We start from the raw sequence: 21048 nt of genomic DNA on the forward strand, positions 1-21048 counted from the left end.
ATCAAATCACATATTAAACATAAACAAACCAGTTAAATTATGTTACTTTCCATGAAGCACACTTCTGAAAATAAAATAAAATAAAAATTCTATATAAAGGCACTAAATAACTGATTGTGTGTGTGTGTAATATTAACAATGTTAATATCAGTTAATGGTCCTGAGCTTACATGAACTAACAATGAACAATTGATTTTAATTAATTAATACTGTGACAAATATATTGCTCATTGATAGTTAATGCATTAACCAATATTAACTTAATTCTGTACATCTAATCAGTTGTTCCTGTATCTTGAAATGTATTATTTTTTTATTATATCCAAAGAAAAAGAGAGAAAGCACAGACCAAAAAAGCACTACAAAAGTCTAAATTACTAGCTGCATTTTGAACCCATAGCTATCTTAGACTATGAAAACTTGCAGCACTCTACAGTATATAAGGTTTTAACAGATGAAAAGCTTCCTTCTCAGTAAACACAGCCACTTCTCATTGAAAAGATAAATCCAAAATTCAGCATGATGCAGAAGGTCACAAAGACAAACAAAGAGGAAATGTCATTTGACATCAAAGATGTGGTAAATCTTCTTCAGGCAGCAGTTCATGAATGTGTGAAGGATTTCAGCATAAGAATTCAGACTTGTATCATGATTAAATTTCGGTTTGTTCCTCATGCAAAGCAATTGTTTCGCCCCAAAAAATATTTATTTGAAAACATTATTTTGACTGAGCTTTGATCTGAATGTTACTTCAACATACGGTTTGTCATGTTAACAAAGTTATACCCCAGTATATAGATTAATGATTATAAAATACCATGTCTTTCATGTCAGTCTAATGATGGCAAGTCACCTTGGGAGTAAGAATGAGATGTTTTGCCATGTTTTGTGTGTACTCCCACCTTACTCAAGTTCAATGACTAGTTTTTGCTCATCATCACTGCTGCTGTTACTGTCCTCATGTTCCAGGTAACTACTGATGCCTAAATATGCTGGGTTGCTATGTATGGCTGGGGGACATATTTGATGAGTGTGTAGTTTTTGACTAGACATTTGATGTGATGCATTGCAAGAACTGGGCCCAGCATTGCATGATGAAGCAATACTTGCATTAATGATCTTAGCCTTTGAAGCACCACCGTTATTTTGCAAAATGCTGGCTGATACAATTGTGCCACTCATTTTGTGCTTTGATGTCTGTACTTGATTGTCTTTTGAATAAATCCAGTAGCTCATAGGACCCCTTGACTGTGTCTCCTTTTGGAATTCATTTTGCATTGTATTCACTTTGAGTGGATGTACCAAAAGAGGTCTGCATGTTGGATTATAATATTTTGGTGAAGATGTCTCCTTTTGGCTTGTCTCTTGAGAAGGACTGTTCCCCAAATATTCACCCATGCTGTCTTTTCCGGTGTTGCTACATTCCCCTTGACCTTGATGTTGAAAAGTTTGTGAAACATTGTTTGTGCAAACAGATGCTTCTGGATTGTTTAACACTCCAATTTTTTCATGCTGAAGTGGTTCTGAAATGTTGAGGGACACTTCCCGAGAGACATGTTGTTGAGCTTGAGCAAATGTCTGATGCTCCTCACAAGAAGTTGCATCTTCCTATTGTCAAAAGAAACATACATAACATTAGTACACATTATGGAACGCCTCAGACTGCCCACAGATGGTCCCCTCTAACACTGTTTTTTGGTTGGATGTGAAGTGGTTTATTACTTAATAATACTTATAATAATTCATCAAAATAAAACATTTAAAAATAGTATATGGTCTAGTAAACTGTCACAGTGTAAAAAAAAATTGTTGGTTACGTTAATGTTATTCTAAACACCTGGCTGTGTATTCCACATTTTTCTTGGCTTTAAATGGTCTTTTAGGACTTCTACTGTCACTACCTATGCTCCCTAATGAACTCCCATTCTTCATGAGCCATTTATTTCTGTTCTCTCACCTTTCTTTGGTCCCTTTTGCCATTGTCTTTGAAAACTTGGTATGTGTTGTTCTTGTCAGCCACCTCTGTGCTGGCACTTTCCCCCTCTGCACCTACACTCTCAGGATCTTTGGGGATTGATTCATTGCTCTGTTTCCTATGGTCCCTCTGAAACCGCAAGCTTTTGAGGGTACCATCCTCCACAGGTCCTGAGGGCAGAACAATGTATGAATATGTGCAGCATGTTTTGGAGTCTGTCCCTGAAGCCAGGTCTCAGCTTATTTTTTCGGTCCATCAAAAAGTTTGTTTGTATGTCCTATGATGGCAGTTGCAAGTATTGAAATAATTTAACTGCACAAAGAGTATGGGCAGGTAGTATAATACATCTTTTTGAGGTCAAAATGTCCACACAAACATTGTGTGGATCTGAGGAATGTTCCTATGATGAAAGCAGCTTTATACACTGTAAAAAAAAAAAAAAAAAGTCTGCAACTGTTACCTTAAGATAAGCTTTTGTTTATGTACCCCCCCCCCCCCAAAAAAAAAAAGAAAAACATGAAATGTGTCAAATCACATATTAAACATACATAAACCAGTTCAAATACGTAACTATACATGAAGTACACTTACTGAAAAAAATTTTTATAAAATCCAGTATAAAAGCACTAAATATTTTTTGGGGTGTGCGTAATATTAATAATGTTAATAGTAGTTAATGGACCTGAGCTTACATGAACTAACAATGAACAGTTGTATTTTAATTAATAAATACTGTAACAAATATATTGCTCATTGTTAGTTAATGATAGTTAATGCATTAACCAGTGATTACTTAGTTCTGTACATCTAATCAATTGTTCCTGTATCTTGAAAAGTATTTGAAGAGAGAGAGAGATAGAGAGAGAGAGAAAGAGAGAGTGAGAGAGAGAAAGAGAGCACAGACAAAAAAGCACTACAAAAGTTTAAATGACTAGCTGCATTTTGAATCCATAACCAGTTTGTTTGTATATCTTATGAGTCCAGTTCTAAGTATTGACATAAATTCACTGCGCAAGAGGATGGGCTTGTAGTATAATACTGACATGACCAGAAGTGTTACGTTTTATTATGTTGTTCAAAACATGAACATTCATAAAATATGATCATGCACACCCAACTCTTTATGTCAACTTTTTTATAAGCAACTAAAGTTTTATGGCAACCAAAAACTTCTTTATCCAAAACTGATAAACTGGACACAGAAATCTCTTTAAAACTGAACATAAAACTGTTATAATGAATGCAAAAGTTTCAGCCAGAAAACGTATGGAATTAATGTGCAGATCTTTTGCCGTTCAGCCTCCTGGAACATATGCTTCATTGCAAACCTAGTGTCAGCCAAATGAAGAAAAAAAATAACATGACAGATTCACATTGTATATCAAGGCACACGGACCAACATATGCTACCATATATTATGGCGGTGGAGATATAAAAATGATTGTCTTGATGAAAAACAATCAGTCAGGTTCTCTGGGGTGGAACTTGTTTGGCTGAACTCTCGCGCATGTCTCTGTGCAGCATTGTTCAGAAAAGGAGGCTGCGTTTGGCTCTCAGATTGCGTGTCAGCCGTCTGGAATGGAGACAGGCACAAAAACTCGCTTTAACCTTTGGGTCTTTGCTCTGGTGAGTCCCTGTGGGGACCATCTTCCAGTGATCTCTGATCCTGAGAACCCTGTCAATTCCCTGAATACATCTGATCAGTCAAACCTATGGCAATCCAGGCTAGTTGGGAGGTAGGTAAAATAGAGATAACTATTTTATCTCTAATAGAGAGACCACCATTCACTTTAACTTAAGAAGCATATAGCACTTTTCCTCTGGTTTTTCTTTCGGGGGCTGTGTGTTTTGTTTATTCTAAGCCCCTCTGATTGACCCTTGACCTTCTTCATATTAGTTTCTGTGACAAGTTTGAGTGACCTGGGACCTAATGAAAGGGAATCTCTTCAGAATGCGATTTACACCGTAAAGACTGCAAGGATCAAATGTTTCCCTCTAACAAGTGACTCAGATAAGAGAAACATCAGGTCAGTGTGAGAATACAGTGGGATTACAAAGGTTAGGACAGAAAATGCCACAAAGAATGTGATGACAACTTAATGATGTTCACCTTAGATTCACCCTCTCATACTTAAATCTTGGTGATCCTACTGAATTCAGAACAGGTTCTGCTTGTGAACTGACATCACTGGATAACTTGAATGGGCAAGACAGAATGGTTCAAAAGCTTTGCCTTTTTTGACATAATTTTACTAAATGTGTAGTGCTGTATACCAATCTAAGATGTCTCTTGCATGTCTCTCATGATACAGCGAACATCATTTTTAATATAATATTAATGGTCGCAGTTTATGCAATTTCTTTGGCCATTAGTAAATTGCACGTCCTTTAAATTTGATGTAAAAAACTTTTTTCCACATAAGCATCCTTTTCTGAAGATTTCATTCTTTTAACCTGTAATTTGCATTTTATTACTTTTTTTTGTCTGACTACTTCAATATCAAGGCTTTCTGTATTAATCCACTTAGAATTCTGCAACATTTTACAAAGAATTCAAAGATTTTGGTAATATCCTTATGTTGCTACAAAATCTGACTTTTCATAATATTGGTAAAATTAAAAAAAATAAATACATAAATAAACAAACACCTCAAGTATTAAAAGTATAAAATGTTTGCTGTAATTTACAAGTGTGGGTGCAAATTTGACTTTCACAGAGAAGTCAAGAGCAACATTGGAGGACAATGTCCAGTAACAGACAAACAGGAATTTCAGATCTCTTGTCACCATCTTGTGGTGAGAAAATGTTATGGCACCCTGTGTTATAAGTATTTATTATGTAAAATGTCTGGCTATGGTTGCTCTATCACATGCAAGTACTACACAGTGCTACACTTTAAATAGCATAACAATATTACCTTGCAGAGTTATATAGTTAGTATTTGGTCCCACCTGTGAATATTTCCAGATTGTCATGGTGTGTGTGGACATCTCCACATCTGGTACTGTCTTGAAGAATGCTATGAACGTTAGATGTCCTGTTCAGCATCGGACAGGATTGCTTCACTTCACTATAGGTGTCATTCCCAAAGTCACCTGGGCCTAGAGCAAAGGCAGACATGCAGCCCAGTGCAGCCCAGTGTGTATTCTTGTGACTGGGTTGCATTGTGGAGTTTAGCTCTTTTTGCATATGATGTGATTCTGCAGTAGAGTTTCTAAAGTCATAGTTTCCTGATAATGAGACTGGCATGAGGCGGCCTGTTTCATTTGGCTCTACTGGCTTAGTATTCGTTATAGTTTTAGTGTGATTCAGCTCCAATGGCTCCATTAAACAGAACAGCTCTTTATCTCTGGATGTCTCTATGAATGTTTGGTCCTCAGAGGAGTTGTCAGAATCTTGGTTATTGACAGAACAGTTTTGGGGCTCTTTGTCATTTCTTCGTCTAAAGTAGTTACTGTCCACTAAATGAGGTTCACTTAGTTTGTCTCCAGCCACTAGTTTGTGGCGTGTCTCTGTGGTAACTTCAAACCCAGCAGATTTTCTCTCCTGTGAATTCTCAGGTATCTTCTGTGGTTCATACATTTGTCCAGCTGAATTTTTTTTGTAACCCACTGAGGCTGAGATATGAACCTTTGTCTGTGGACGTGACCAAGATGAAACACATCGAGGGATTCCATTTGTAAAATTTTTATCATTTTGAGAGTTTAAACTACAAACAATTTCTGCTTTGTTTATTGGACTGGCAGATTCACAACTGGAACCGTTCTTTTTGCTCACCTCAGCATTATTTACCATTTCCTGTGCCATGCACACATGAGTCACATCATTGCTATACACCTCCTGTGAAAGTGTTGTCTGGTTTGTTAAAGTGCTTGAAGTTGTTGTTTCAATATGAGGCTCTATCAGCGCTAGCTGTTCATCAGAAATGAGCTGCATGACTATCTGGAGGTCTGCCGTTCGTACATAAAATGTGTTTTGAGCCTTTGCTGACCCATTTAGATGTATCATGTTTCCTTCAGACTGAGGCCCTTGAAAGTCATCAGTGGCCATTTTAGAGGCCGTGCTTTTCAGAGTATCCTCATATACTTTGGATTTGGTGTCCCCTGTAAGACCAAGAGGTTTTCCTGATTCATTCACAGGGGAGACAGGATGGTTTTGTACTGTAGGTGTTGTAGTTACTGAAGAACAGGTTTGTATACCAGATTCTGAACAATAACTCACTGTTGACGTGTTCAGTGATGTAACAGGCTGAGTGTTCTCTGAGGTTGATGATACAAAACCTGTTGACGGGTTTTCTACCACATGTGTTGCACAGTTGCTCTGCAACAAAGATATTTGATGCTGCACTGGTGGAGAAACAAATGAAATTGATGTAGGTGTGGCAGACTGAACCTGTGTCAGGAATTTGGATAAAGTATTTGTTTGATTTAGCTCTGAACAGGAAAGCGATAAAATAGGCATTGAAGTTGTTGCACACAATACATCTTGTTTACTCTGGTCAAAGGTCGTGATTATTGAAACACCCTGACACTGCTTTGAGGGTAGGACACTGTTCTCAAGATGACACTGCACTGTAGTTTGTCGACTTTGCCTGAGATCCGGAACATTTAAGCAAGTGCTATGTTCCAAAGCGGAGCCAGAGCAAGAAGCCGACACTCCATCTGTGGAACACGGAATCTTCAGCTGATATTTAGGAGGAAAGCTGGTCTTGGCTTCAGGGACAGTAGGGCTGCTGATAGAACCAGACGGTGTGCCAGATGTCCCACTCACATTGATAAAACAAAAAGCAGGGCTAAGAGTATTACCAAGGAACTGACTTGGATTTGACAAGTGATGTATAAAGCTACCTTGCGGGTGGAGATTTTGCATGTTGACCTTTTGTGCCGGAACTGTGATGGAACCGTACGTTGCACAAGTTGACAGAGGTAACTGACTAAATAAACCACGCAGATTTCCATTTGCCTCTCCAGTTCTACGATCTGAAATACTGAGCATTTGCACATCATTCCCAGTGCGCTGTTTCTTCCTCTCTGATGGGATATGAATGTCAGTGTGTTGTGTTATTATTTCATCCCTTTCCATGTCTCCCCCCTTATTATTTTCAAAGCTGGTATATGACACCTTAAAGTCATTTTGTAAGGTCACAACAGAACAAGAAGTAAAGCTCAGAGACACGGATCCATTGTCCTTCTGTTGGCTAATTTGAATTCCCAGGCTTTGGTCAGAATTCAGTGTAGTCTTTTTCGCCTTCAGTGTACAGTCTTTCTCAGTATTGTAGAGTTTCGTAAATGTCCCACCTTTGTAAGTGTGCCATTTTGTGTAGTCAAATTTTCGGGCTTTCTTCCTGTAGTTTCCTTTTATAGTTGGCTCTGTTCCAACATCAGTGCTGTCTCCATCCGAGCTTAGACTGCTAATACTACTTCTTTCAAGTGGAGATCCCTCTGCATTAGGCAGACAATCTACCGCTACCTGCCTAACTAGTGAGCGATGACATAGTGCTTGTTGGTCTGATGACCTTAATGGGTAAACATGCCCTGCACTGCACCGTCTGCTAAGATTCAAATTCATTGCTCCATCAGTAGGTTTGCCATCCATAGGGAAGGGTAAAGAACTGCTTCGTGTTAATGGTGCATGCTCCAAGCCAGTGGAGTGCTGTGTAGGCACAGAGCTGTGAATTGCCCCACCTCCTCTGTCTTGATTTTGTGAGCTTGAGTTATGCTTGCTGCTCTTTATCTCAAAATGGAAGGAGTCTTTATAAGTGTATGGCACAGGAAGATCGATGCTTCCTTGTTTTGACAATATTGTCTTTCTTGGCCGCACAGTTTCCAATTGTTTATTATCCACCAACACACTATTCTCATATATAAGCTTTGAAATCCGTTCTTCCAGCTTCTGCTTCTCCTGAATAGACACCTTGCATTTGGAGTTAGGGGCCATATCTGAGTGTGTCTGGGAGATGCCTGGTTCCTGCCGTTCCATAGTGGTTTCTGTCAATGATTCCATACTGGGATAATGCAAACTTGCTCCAGGACTGCTGAATGAATGATGCTCACTGCTATCACTGAAGCCAGAGTCTGTACTGTCGTGGCTTTGAGATTTTCCTCGGGACATGGGGGAATCCCACGGTTTGGAAAATAAAGCTTCCTGCCTCTGAAGAGGCATACGATTTGGAGTCAGCTGTGTACATCCATCCTCACTCAGTGCACTTGTCTCCTGGACAGCAGGATTATTTTTCACACCATCTGATAATTCCACAGTTTTTCTCAAAGAATTTACGTTGTCTTGAAGTGCTGGTGTTGTGCTTAATCCAACCATAGCAGCATTGTGCAGTGCCCATTCTACAGACATTGTCTTAGTCTCTATAGAGTTTACCTGACTCGGTATTGTCACTACACAAAGAACTTCTTTGCTTCTCTTCATGTCTGCTGAATCCCCACCATTCATCTCACAGGATGGACTAGTACAGTTGTCCTTTAAACTCTCCGTGCTCTCCTGGCTGCTGAAGGTGCCTTTGTCAGATTCGCTGGAAAGGCGGGCATGAGCCTGGGTGCGCTTGTGTTTATAAAGGTTACTCTGCGTCTTGAAGGAAATGCCACAGGTAGTGCAGGGATATGGTCGCTCTCCTGTGTGGCAACGAAGATGTTTCTCAAGCACGCTGGGCTTCAGACAGTCCTTACCGCACTGTGGGCAAATATGCTTCCCAACAGACTTAAGTCTGCCCAAGGTTGCTGGAGCCACTAGCCTTTGTTGTTGCAAAACAGCCCCGCTGGCAATATGCAGTGTCAGAGAGGGTAGAGTCGAGTTGCTATGCATCCTTTGAAGGAACAGTGGTACAACCGTTGCATCCTGCAAGGCTCCAGGTTTGGCCTGAGGATATGGCTGCAGGCCAGGGGCAGGAATGCTGTGGACATACATAGTCGTGAGAGGGGCCTTAACATGCGTCTCTTCCTCTCTCTGTGCAGACGCTGAACACTGATGCTCGGTAGCACTCACAAAGCTCTGCTCGCTAGTTGCCATGGTAACACAACCCTTGTGATGTTGGGAGATGGAGCTCACTAATTACCTAAAAAAAGAAACAGTTTTATTATTATTATTATGATGCCTGGACTCTGGATCAAATGATTCCTCCCCAAAATCTGAATTGGAATACAGGTGATAGGAAGCTTAAAATTTCACACATATTACAAATCACCATTGTTTAAAAGGACTGAGAGGGTAGAATCTACAAAATGTGTATTAGAGCTGGCTGGCTAATCTGGACTTCAAAAGAAAATGCTATAGCAGCAGAAAAAAAATGGTTGATTATTGGTTTATTTGAAAAAAAAAGTACTTGATCACCGTATGAGTATGTTTACATTTGACAACTATTGTCAGTTCTTTGCTCAATTAATCATGGAAATGTAAAAATGTGGTAAAGACACTTTGAGATGGCTTTGATTTTAAGTCTAGTGGGAGTCTCGTATTTAATATGAACACATGGTCAGTATTGGCATATTGCAGAAGCACCTGAGGAGTATGAGCAGAAAATGGTGGTGGTAGAGTTATGACTCATTTCTAGAAAAATGATAGCATCAAGGACCTCCTACCTAGACTAGATTATTTTCGCATTTATGGAAATGTGAGGACATTTTTTATTATTATTTAAAAATGACTTAACTTTGCTCTTTTTGTCTCTTAAATGATCTGTTTTAGCTCTTGTAACATGATTGCAGATTTATGATGATAATTGGCTTGTGAGGTTCTTTACATTTTAGAGTTAAGATAGTCCTAAAAAAAAATAGTATCTAAAAAAAAATATTACTTGGAGGTTTGCAGAAAGTTTGCAATTAATTTTTACTTTCTTAAAAAAAAAAAAAAAAAAAAAAAGAACCCTGGCTCTACAGCTATGTTCATTAAATCTGATGCTGTACAGTTTAGCTTGTTCACAGGACAGATGTTATAAGACAAATGCAAATTTACAAATTACATCACTATGAAAAAAAAAGCCCAGGCTTTAAATTATATAAACTAAAATAACATTACCTTCCATCCTTAGTTACTTGCAGAAATAAAGAAGTTAAATTTAAACAGTACAGTTCTTTGTATTGTTCACATCCTTTTATCTGTGCCCTGTCATCTGTGTATCACATCATAACTATTTCTATCAAGCTCATCAAAAGATATGGAGAAGATCAGTCTGCATGCTCTAACATAGTGCAATCACAGGTCACTCACCAGAGCTTGGAACTTAAAGGTGACACGGCAGCAGCTAAAGATTGCCAAATTAAATCCACAATGTGGAAATAAAATCCGGCTTTGAACCAGTGCGAGGTAAAACAAACAAGAGAGTGACAGAGAGCATGTGGCCATGGCACCCTCTCTCACCACAAAGGCCCTTGGTTCCTCTTCCTTCTTTAGTTTTCTTACGGCAATTTCTGCTGCTGATGGAGGAAATACAAACGTCATTCATGCAAATGTGACTGGATGACGGTGACAACACAATGTAAAAAGTACTGTATATGAGAGAGTGAAAGAGGAAGAGAGAAGTCACTGACAGAACCATTAAAAACAAAGTTCAGGGCGCCAGCACTTTGAAAGAAATGAACCCAAACCAAAGTGAAGATCATGCCACAACATGGAGATCCAGCAAGAAAGACTAAATGAGATGGACACAGATAGGGAAGAGAGCAGATGGAGGGAGGGAGAGAGAGTGAGAAAGTGAGAGTGAGCTAGTAAGACAGAGACAGAGTGCAGCACATAACAACACAACTGAACTGAACTGAAAAAAAAAAATCCTGTTCAAAAGAGGAAGTGCTATGAACATGCAGACACACCTCAAAAAGATCACTTTACCTACAAATGCACACACGCTGTGTTTGCTGCATGTACCTGACTTCTGTTTCTGGCTTTTCTCACTCCTCCAGTCACCCACACACACACAAAGGACGAGAAGTGTAACAGAATTTGTGGCGGTGTAACATTTGATGGTGCATGGTTTTATTTATTTATTTTGTAAGACATATTAGCAGCTACACATCAAAACTGGCTTGTGTCTGGCACCCAATGATCTGAGAGTACATTAGCTACCATCTGTGCTTTAAACTTCAGTAGATGGATGGCTCATTATTTCCTGTAAACAAAAGTAAAAGCTTAAGCAAATCCTCCAGAAGAATAAATTCTGATTATGTTGTCCTTCTGTGATAAATTGTTTTGGCCTTCACTATCTGCTACTCATCTAATTGTAATTACATCAGAAAGGTAAAAAAAAAAAAAAAAAAAAAAAAAAACCTGTTTAGAAAAGCTAATTGATGTATTTGATTGTTATATAATACAAAATATTGATGAATGATTCATCGACATCAACAAAAAAGTTTTAAGTTTTATTTCAGCTGATCTGTGCACAATTACATACCTCCCAGACACACACAGATTTTCAAAACATTGCCTCCTTAAAAAAAACACTTTACACACAAATCCAAGAATTGCACTCACAAAATGCAAAATGATATTCAGAAATTTCAGAACTGCTTCCGTGTACAACAGTGAGCACAAGCTAGATTCAAGTGATTATTACATTTTGAATATGGATATTTTTCTTACAAAAATGCATCGATTCCCCCTGGTGCCATGTGACAAACTTTTTTTATGGAAGGGCGCTTTTTATTTTACGTTTTTTGGACAGAAGCAATGCAACACCCGCTGACTGCAATGATAGAGCTTGAAAGATCAAAGACAATTTTTAATATAACTCAGACTGGCTTCATTTGAAAGAAGAAAGTCATATACACCTAGGATGCCTCGGGGCGAGTAAAACACAGCCTAATTTTCATTTTTGGGTGAACTAACCCTTTCAAGGTAAATATTAGTACCTAAAGCACTGGTGTCCAAATTTGGTCCTGGAAGACCAGTGTCCTGCAGAGTTTAGCTCTAACTTGCCTCAACATACCAACATGGACATATCTAGTATGTCTAGTAAGACCTTAACTAGATGGCTCAGGTGTGTTTAATTGGGGTTTAAGTTGGACTTTCATGCTTACATCAGTTCAAGTAATGAAAACCTGAGACTGAACTTTTTATCACTTTTTTTGCCATCAGAAAGGTCACACAGGGGTATCATTATACTTCTGTCTATAGTGAACCTACTGATCGAAATACTATTCTACACGGATAAAGTTTACCTTCTCCATGGTTAATTAAGAATATTCCGTATGGCCAGTTTCAAAGATTGAGACAGATATGTGACTCAGATGAGGATTTTGAGGTGCAATCTATTATTTTGACACAGCAGTTTTAAAAAAAGTGCAGGCATGGACTGCTCCCGGGTGGAGCCAAGAAGCAAAACTACTGTTTAGGATTTCAAGTACAGGTCAGTTTCATCTGAAAATAGGCTATTGTAGTTTTGTCTTTGTTCACTTAGTTAAGCAGTAGTAGCCCATTACTCATCACTCAAAATACTGTACTAAGGACATCATTATATATTGTAAAGTTACAGTTGTAATTTAGCAGACAAGTAATCATATCGTTTTATAATAGCTTTAGAGGGAGCTAGGGCAGACAACAACACATCCCTTACGAAAATTAATCATAGTTTAACTATAAATCCAATGACAATGGTTACTATTTACTACAAATTGACCATGGTTTTGTTACATTAACAGTATTTTAACCATGGAATTTGTCGTAAAACTAAATACAAATAGTAATTCATTTGAGAGAAAAAACATGGTTACTGTACTTTTACTATAATAAAATCATCCTTAATTTTTGTAAGGAAAAAGTATGAAACATGATCAGTATATACAGCCAAAAATGACACTAATTAGCTTATAAGGGTCCATTATATATATATATATATATATATATATATATATATATATATATATATATATATATATATATATATATATATATATATAGGCGGCTTTTTTTTTTTTTGGTGAATTATTTTATTTTTATTTGGTGAATTTTATTTTATTCCCATTAAATTCTGGATATTTTTATGAAAATTAGCATATTTTAATACTTTTTTTTTTCACAAAAAAAGAAAGACACAATTTCTGCATATTTATACTACTAGGTGACTGAGTGTTTCTGATGCCATCTGGTGGGGAAAAAAATACATAAAATTGCATTTTATGATTACATCCACTAGAGGGGCCTATTGAATCCTATGGAAATTCTTAAATGAGCCAAACAAATGAAATCTTTAAAACTACACCTAACTTGAGGCTTCATTAAGCTTTCAGATATATCTCAAGGCTTTCAGATAAATATCAAAACATAAAAAAAAACATATATTTAAAAAAAAAAAAAAAAAAAAAAAAAAAAAAAAACTTTAAAAAAACTATATTTTGTAAAAAAAAAAGAAAAAAAAATGCAATTGATACTGAATTTTAATCCAAACACATGCATATTCATACAGTTTCATAAATATATAATAAATATAAAAGATAAAATTAAAAATATAAATATGATATAAAATCATTGGTTTCCACCCCATCACTCAGATTTAACTGTGTTAATTAAAAAAAAAATAATAATTAAAGCTGCAAGCAGCAATGAAAGGGCCCTCTCACCCGGGCTCACCGTCACCCAGTGGCTTTAGGGAAACATCGAACAGTAGACAATATGCTTTTAAAGTGGTTTATGTAGGATAAATACATCAAATTCACTTATATGTCAAGTCAAGTCACCTTTATTTATATAGCGCTTTAAACAAAAAAAGATTGTGTCAAAACAACTGAACAACATTAATAAGGAAAACAGTGTGTCAATAATGCAAAATGACAGTTAAAGGCAGTTCCTCATTGAATTCAGTGATGTCATCATCTCAGTTCAGTTTAAATAGTATCTGTGCAATCATTTGCAATCAAGTCAATGTTATCGCTGTAAATGAAGTGTCCCCAACTAAGCAAGCCAGAGGCAACAGCGGCAAGGAACCAAAACTCCATCGGTGACAGAATGGAGAAAAAACCTTGGGAGAAACCAGGCTCAGTCAGGGGGCCAGTTCTCTTCTGACCAGACGAAATCAGCAGTTCTATTCCAGGCTGCAGCAAAGTCAGATTGTGCAGAAGAATCATCTGTTTCCTGTGGTCTTGTCCCGGTGGCCGTCTGAGACAAGGTCTTTGCAGGGGATCTGTATCTGGGGCTCTAGTTGTCCTGGTCTTCCGCTGTCTTTCAGGGCTGTAGAGGTCTTTTCTAGGTCATGATCCGCCATCTGGGCTGGATACAGACTGGAACTGGTGGCTACGGTGACCTCGGAATAAGAGAGAAACAGACTAATATTAGCATAGATGCCATTCTTCTAATGATGTAGCAAGTACATCAGGTGTTATAGGAAGTGTTCCCGGTTCCGGTTTATCTAATTAATCAACCCTAAAAATGATTTGGATATTAGAAGCGTATTAGTGTGTTATGTGTAAACCAGGTTAAAGAGACGGGTCTTTAATCTAGATTTAAACTGCAAGAGTGTGTCTGCCTCCCGAACAATGTTAGGTAGGTTATTGCAGAGTTTAGGCGCTAAATAGGAAAAGGATCTACCACCTGCAGTTGATTTTGATATTCTACGTATTATCAAATTGCCTGAGTTTTGAGAACGCAGCGGACGAGGAGGATTATAATGTAACAAGAGCTCATTCAACTACTGAGGTGCTAAACCATTCAGGGCTTTATAAGTAATAAGCAAGATTTTAAAATCTATATGATGTTTGATAGGGAGCCAGTGCAGTGTTGACAGGACTGGGCTAATATGGTCATACTTCCTGGTTCTAGTAAGAACTCTAGCTGGTGCATTTTGGACTAACTGGAGTTTGTTTATTAAGCATGCAGAACAACCACCCAATAAAGCATTACAATAGTCTAACCTTGAGGTCATAAACGCATGGATTATCATTTCTGCATTTGACATTGAGAGCATAGGCCGTAATTTAGATGTATTTTTGAGATGGAAAAATCCAGTTTTAAAAATGCTAGAAACATGGCTTTCTAAGGAAAGATTGCTGTCAAATAGCACACCTAGGTTCCTAACTGATGATGAAGAATTGACAGGGCAGCGATCAAGTCTTAGACAGCGTTCTAGGTTATTACATGCAGAGTTTTTAGGTCCTATAATTAACAGAATTCAGAATTTAGCAGTAAGAAATTACTCGACATCCAGTTTTTTATATCGACTTTGCATTCTGTTATTATGTTATATTATATTTTGCCGGGCTGTGAAGAAATATAGAGCTGAGTATCATCAGCATAAAGGTGAAAGCTAACACCGTGTTTCCTGATGATATCTCCCAAGGGTAAGATGTAAAACGTGAAGAGTAATGGTCCTAGTACTGAGCCTTGAGGTACTCAACAGAAGATAAGTACCGAACCAGAGACCTTTAGATCTTCAGTCTAATGCTCTCCCAACTGAGCTATTTCGGGACTCGTTCCGGGTTTGAACACTAGACCTCTCAAACCTGAAGCAAAAAAAAAAAAAAAAAAAAAAAAAAAAACACATACCCCAAAACCAACAATCCATCGGATGCAAATGTCAAAAGAAGGTTCACAAGGGTCATGAAGTTTTCCAAAAAGCCCTTTCTGACAGCTCTCCAAGCAGCACAGCCCATTGGAGTCAACTCAGAAGCAACGCCTCCTTTCAGTGCAAGTGCTCTAACTCACAAAGTGTTGGACCAAGTTTGAATTGGCAGAAGGTAACGGTGGCACCATTCTGCTCAGTTTAGTTCTATGTTGTTCCTGTTCAGTTTAATGTCTCTTCTGGATTCTTTGGGAACACTCATCATGACTGATTCATCAAAGTTGCACGGTTAAAGGAGGCCACCGTGACACTCCCTTTTAAAACACGCTGCCACAGAGAAGGTTGTTACGTAGGCTGCAATTTGCCAAGCACTGATGGTCAAAAGCTAGCAGGTTCAAAGGATTCAGAATCCAGAGTGCTAACCGTTACACCATGGGCACTAGAATCGGCAGGAACGTCTGCCCTCCTGCAGTGTAGGAATGACTCAGTAGGAGTGAATGAAAAAAGTAACTGGCCAGTGATCATCAGAATGTAGACCAAAAAGGACAGCAGGCTCCACACTGCCGAAACCCGGGATCGAACCAGGGACCTTTAGATCTTCAGTCTAACGCTCTCCCAACTGAGCTATTTCAGCATTGGGGCACAAGACCATAACCGACCGAGCTAACGGTTTAACCTAACGCAACCCGCAGGTAATAGACCAAGTAGAAGTACGAGACGTCGATATCGATAGACAACAAGTACCTAACAATGCTTGAAATTGAGCCAAAAAAAGCAGGACGAAAGGCCGCTCCTTAAAAAAAAGTGGTTTCAAAGCTGCAAGGGGACTCGTTACGATTTGAACACCAGACCTCTAACACCTGAAGCAAAAAAAACGAACAAAAAAAAACCACATACCCCAAAAACCAACAATCCATCGGATGCAAATATGAAAAGAAGGTTCACAAGGGCCATGAAGTTTTCTAAAAAGCCCTTTCTGACAGATCTCCCAGCAGCACAGCCCATTGGAGTCAACTCAGAAGCAACGCCTCCTTTCAGTGCAAGTGATCTAACGCACAAAGCGTTGGACCAAGTTTGAATTGCAGAATAGGAACAAAGGAGAAGCTCCAAAGTGGGCTCGTCCGGGATTTGAACCCGGGACCTCTCGCACCCTAAGCGAGAATCATACCCCTAGACCAACGAGCCACTGGGCATTGAGCAGTCTGTCTCTACACCTGGCAAGTGCAGAAAGAGGGCTCATGCAACTGGCTGGATTTCTGAGAAACTCGATTTTGGCATAATTGCCCTAGATCGTACTGCCTTCGGAGTAAAATCTTGATTAAAATGTCTACAACAAAATATACGAGCTGAATTAAACAGCAGAAGGCTACATTGCGGTACTGCCACACACATCATGCTGTTTTAGCTCTCAAGAGAAACTGTCTTCTTAGCAGAAGGTAACGGTGGCACCATTCTGCTCAGTTTAGTTCTATGTTGTTCCTGTTCAGTTTAATGTCTCTTCTGGATTCTTTGGGAACACTCATCATGACTGATTCATCAAAGTTGCACGGTTAAAGGAGGCCACCGTGACACTCCCTTTTAAAACACGCTGCCACAGAGAAGGTTGTTACGTAGGCTGCAATTTGCCAAGCACTGATGGTCAAAAGCTAGCAGGTTCAAAGGATTCAGAATCCAGAGTGCTAACCGTTACACCATGGGCACTAGAATCGGCAGGAACGTCTGCCCTCCTGCAGTGTAGGAATGACTCAGTAGGAGTGAATGAAAAAGTAACTGGCCAGTGATCATCAGAATGTAGACCAAAAAGGACAAGCAGGCTCCACACTGCCGAAACCCGGGATCGAACCAGGGACCTTTAGATCTTCAGTCTAACGCTCTCCCAACTGAGCTATTTCGGCATTGGGGCACAAGACCATAACCGACCGAGCTAACGGTTTAACCTAACGCAACCCGCAGGTAATAGACCAAGTAGAAGTACGAGACGTCGATATCGATAGACAACAAGTACCTAACAATGCTTGAAATTGAGCCAAAAAAAGCAGGACGAAAGGCCGCTCCTTAAAAAAAAGTGGTTTCGAAGCTGCAAGGGGACTCGTTACGGATTTGAACACTAGACCTCTAACACCTGAAGCAAAACAAAAAAAACGAACAAAAAAAAAAAAACACATACCCCAAAAACCAACAATCCATCGGATGCAAATATGAAAAGAAGGTTCACAAGGGCCATGAAGTTTTCTAAAAAGCCCTTTCTGACAGATCTCCCAGCAGCACAGCCCATTGGAGTCAACTCAGAAGCAACGCCTCCTTTCAGTGCAAGTGATCTAACGCACAAAGTGTTGGACCAAGTTTGAATTGCAGAATAGGAACAAAGGAGAAGCTCCAAAGTGGGCTCGTCCGGGATTTGAACCCGGGACCTCTCGCACCCTAAGCGAGAATCATACCCCTAGACCAACGAGCCACTGGGCATTGAGCAATCTGTCTCTACACCTGGCAAGTGCAGAAAGAGGGCTCATGCAACTGGCTGGATTTCTGAGAAACTCGATTTTGGCATAATTGCCCTAGATCGTACTGCCTTCGGAGTAAAATCTTGATTAAAATGTCTACAACAAAATATACGAGCGGAATTAAACAGCAGAAGGCTACATTGCGGTACTGCCACACACATCATGCTGTTTTCGCTCAAGAGAAACTGTCTTCTTAGCAGAAGGTAACGGTGGCACCATTCTGCTCAGTTTAGTTCTATGTTGTTCCTGTTCAGTTTAATGTCTCTTCTGGATTCTTTGGGAACACTCATCATGACTGATTCATCAAAGTTGCACGGTTAAAGGAGGCCACCGTGACACTCCCTTTTAAAACACGCTGCCACAGAGAAGGTTGTTACGTAGGCTGCAATTTGCCAAGCACTGATGGTCAAAAGCTAGCAGGTTCAAAGGATTCAGAATCCAGAGTGCTAACCGTTACACCATGGGCACTAGAATCGGCAGGAACGTCTGCCCTCCTGCAGTGTAGGAATGACTCAGTAGGAGTGAATGAAAAAGTAACTGGCCAGTGATCATCAGAATGTAGACCAAAAAGGACAGCAGGCTCCACACTGCCGAAACCCGGGATCGAACCAGGGACCTTTAGATCTTCAGTCTAACGCTCTCCCAACTGAGCTATTTCGGCATTGGGGCACAAGACCATAACCGACCGAGCTAACGGTTTAACCTAACGCAACCCGCAGGTAATAGACCAAGTAGAAGTACGAGACGTCGATATCGATAGACAACAAGTACCTAACAATGCTTGAAATTGAGCCAAAAAAAAAGCAGGACGAAAGGCCGCTCCTTAAAAAAAAAAAGTGGTTTCGAAGCTGCAAGGGGACTCGTTACGGATTTGAACACTAGACCTCTAACACCTGAAGCAAAAAAAACGAACAAAAAAAAAACACATACCCCAAAACCAACAATCCATCGGATGCAAATATGAAAAGAAGGAGGTCACAAGGGCCATGAAGTTTTCTAAAAAGCCCTTTCTGACAGATCTCCCAGCAGCACAGCCCATTGGAGTCAACTCAGAAGCAACGCCTCCTTTCAGTGCAAGTGATCTAACGCACAAAGCGTTGGACCAAGTTTGAATTGCAGAATAGGAACAAAGGAGAAGCTCCAAAGTGGGCTCGTCCGGGATTTGAACCCGGGACCTCTCGCACCCTAAGCGAGAATCATACCCCTAGACCAACGAGCCACTGGGCATTGAGCAGTCTGTCTCTACACCTGGCAAGTGCAGAAAGAGGGCTCATGCAACTGGCTGGATTTCTGAGAAACTCGATTTTGGCATAATTGCCCTAGATCGTACTGCCTTCGGAGTAAAATCTTGATTAAAATGTCTACAACAAAATATACGAGCGGAATTAAACAGCAGAAGGCTACATTGCGGTACTGCCACACACATCATGCTGTTTTCGCTCAAGAGAAACTGTCTTCTTAGCAGAAGGTAACGGTGGCACCACTCTGCTCAGTTTAGTTCTATGTTGTTCCTGTTCAGTTTAATGTCTCTTCTGGATTCTTTGGGAACACTCATCATGACTGATTCATCAAAGTTGCACGGTTAAAGGAGGCCACCGTGACACTCCCTTTTAAAACACGCTGCCACAGAGAAGGTTGTTACGTAGGCTGCAATTTGCCAAGCACTGATGGTCAAAAGCTAGCAGGTTCAAAGGATTCAGAATCCAGAGTGCTAACCGTTACACCATGGGCACTAGAATCGGCAGGAACGTCTGCCTCGTGCAGTGTAGGAATGACTCAGTAGGAGTGAATGAAAAAGTAACTGGCCAGTGATCATCAGAATGTAGACCAAAAAGGACAGCAGGCTCCACACTGCCAAAACCCGGGATCGAACCAGGGACCTTTAGATCTTCAGTCTAACGCTCTCCCAACTGAGCTATTTCGGCATTGGGGCACAAGACCATAACCGACCGAGCTAACGGTTTAACCTAACGCAACCCGCAGGTAATAGACCAAGTAGAAGTACGAGACGTCGATATCGATAGACAACAAGTACCTAACAATGCTTGAAATTGAGCCAAAAAAAGCAGGACGAAAGGCCGCTCCTTAAAAAAAAGTGGTTTCGAAGCTGCAAGGGGACTCGTTACGGATTTGAACACTAGACCTCTAACACCTGAAGCAAAAAAAACGAACAAAAAAAAAACACATACCCCAAAACCAACAATCCATCGGATGCAAATATGAAAAGAAGGTTCACAAGGGCCATGAAGTTTTCTAAAAAGCCCTTTCTGACAGATCTCCCAGCAGCACAGCCCATTGGAGTCAACTCAGAAGCAACGCCTCCTTTCAGTGCAAGTGATCTAACGCACAAAGTGTTGGACCAAGTTTGAATTGCAGAATAGGAACAAAGGAGAAGCTCCAAAGTGGGCTCGTCCGGGATTTGAACCCGGGACCTCTCGCACCCTAAGCGAGAATCATACCCCTAGACCAACGAGCCACTGGGCATTGAGCAGTCTGTCTCTACACCTGGCAAGTGCAGAAAGAGGGCTCATGCAACTGGCTGGATTTCTGAGAAACTCGATTTTGGCATAATTGCCCTAGATCGTACTGCCTTCGGAGTAAAATCTTGATTAAAATGTCTACAACAAAATATACGAGCTGAATTAAACAGCAGAAGGCTACATTGCGGTACTGCAACACACATCATGCTGTTTTCGCTCAAGAGAAACTGTCTTCTTAGCAGAAGGTAACGGTGGCACCATTCTGCTCAGTTTAGTTCTATGTTGTTCCTGTTCAGTTTAATGTCTCTTCTGGATTCTTTGGGAACACTCATCATGACTGATTCATCAAAGTTGCACGGTTAAAGGAGGCCACCGTGACACTCCCTTTTAAAACACGCTGCCACAGAGAAGGTTGTTACGTAGGCTGCAATTTGCCAAGCACTGATGGTCAAAAGCTAGCAGGTTCAAAGGATTCAGAATCCAGAGTGTGCTAACCGTTACACCATGGGCACTAGAATCGGCAGGAACGTCTGCCCTCCTGCAGTGTAGGAATGACTCAGTAGGAGTGAATGAAAAAGTAACTGGCCAGTGATCATCAGAAT

General features: G+C 39.9%; 1 protein-coding gene and 8 non-coding genes across 9 annotated transcripts; all 9 read right to left on the reverse strand.

Moving 5' to 3' along the window:
• Nucleotides 1-295: 295 nt before the first annotated feature.
• On the reverse strand, nucleotides 296-10655 carry LOC109071749. The gene is made up of 5 exons (XM_042733495.1): nucleotides 10511-10655; nucleotides 10191-10396; nucleotides 4928-9039; nucleotides 1958-2145; nucleotides 296-1608 (listed from the first exon to the last, which is right to left on the reverse strand). The coding sequence occupies exons 3-5, from the start codon at nucleotides 8991-8993 to the stop codon at nucleotides 904-906; spliced, it is 4959 nt and encodes a 1652-aa protein (XP_042589429.1). The 5' UTR covers nucleotides 8994-9039; nucleotides 10191-10396; nucleotides 10511-10655; the 3' UTR covers nucleotides 296-903.
• A 5371-nt stretch (nucleotides 10656-16026) lies between these two features.
• trnaf-gaa lies at nucleotides 16027-16099 on the reverse strand. Its single transcript has one exon. It is a non-coding gene; the product is annotated as a tRNA-Phe (tRNA).
• A 479-nt stretch (nucleotides 16100-16578) lies between these two features.
• trnap-agg lies at nucleotides 16579-16650 on the reverse strand. Its single transcript has one exon. It is a non-coding gene; the product is annotated as a tRNA-Pro (tRNA).
• A 637-nt stretch (nucleotides 16651-17287) lies between these two features.
• Nucleotides 17288-17360, reverse strand: trnaf-gaa. Its single transcript has one exon. It is a non-coding gene; the product is annotated as a tRNA-Phe (tRNA).
• Nucleotides 17361-17848: 488 nt separating this feature from the next.
• On the reverse strand, nucleotides 17849-17920 carry trnap-agg. The gene has a single exon. It is a non-coding gene; the product is annotated as a tRNA-Pro (tRNA).
• A 634-nt stretch (nucleotides 17921-18554) lies between these two features.
• On the reverse strand, nucleotides 18555-18627 carry trnaf-gaa. The gene has a single exon. It is a non-coding gene; the product is annotated as a tRNA-Phe (tRNA).
• A 486-nt stretch (nucleotides 18628-19113) lies between these two features.
• Nucleotides 19114-19185, reverse strand: trnap-agg. The gene has a single exon. It is a non-coding gene; the product is annotated as a tRNA-Pro (tRNA).
• A 633-nt stretch (nucleotides 19186-19818) lies between these two features.
• trnaf-gaa lies at nucleotides 19819-19891 on the reverse strand. Its single transcript has one exon. It is a non-coding gene; the product is annotated as a tRNA-Phe (tRNA).
• Nucleotides 19892-20370: 479 nt separating this feature from the next.
• On the reverse strand, nucleotides 20371-20442 carry trnap-agg. Its single transcript has one exon. It is a non-coding gene; the product is annotated as a tRNA-Pro (tRNA).
• Between the last annotated feature and the right edge of the window lie 606 nt (nucleotides 20443-21048).

The sequence above is a fragment of the Cyprinus carpio genome, chromosome B11 (genome assembly GCF_018340385.1).
Source record: "Cyprinus carpio isolate SPL01 chromosome B11, ASM1834038v1, whole genome shotgun sequence".
Classification (NCBI taxonomy): Eukaryota; Metazoa; Chordata; class Actinopteri; order Cypriniformes; family Cyprinidae; genus Cyprinus; species Cyprinus carpio.

What these genes read in the sequence shown, in the direction of transcription:
- LOC109071749 (XM_042733495.1), bottom strand. Translation starts at nt 8,993, where the DNA reads ATGGCAACTAGCGAGCAGAGCTTTGTGAGTGCTACCGAGCATCAGTGT. An exon ending in CAATCTGGAAATATTCACAG is followed by an intron (nt 2,146 to 4,927) that starts GTGGGACCAAAT and finishes TTCTGCCCTCAG; the next exon opens with GACCTGTGGAGGATGGTACC. An exon ending in GCAAAAGGGACCAAAGAAAG is followed by an intron (nt 1,609 to 1,957) that starts GTGAGAGAACAG and finishes TTTTGACAATAG; the next exon opens with GAAGATGCAACTTCTTGTGA.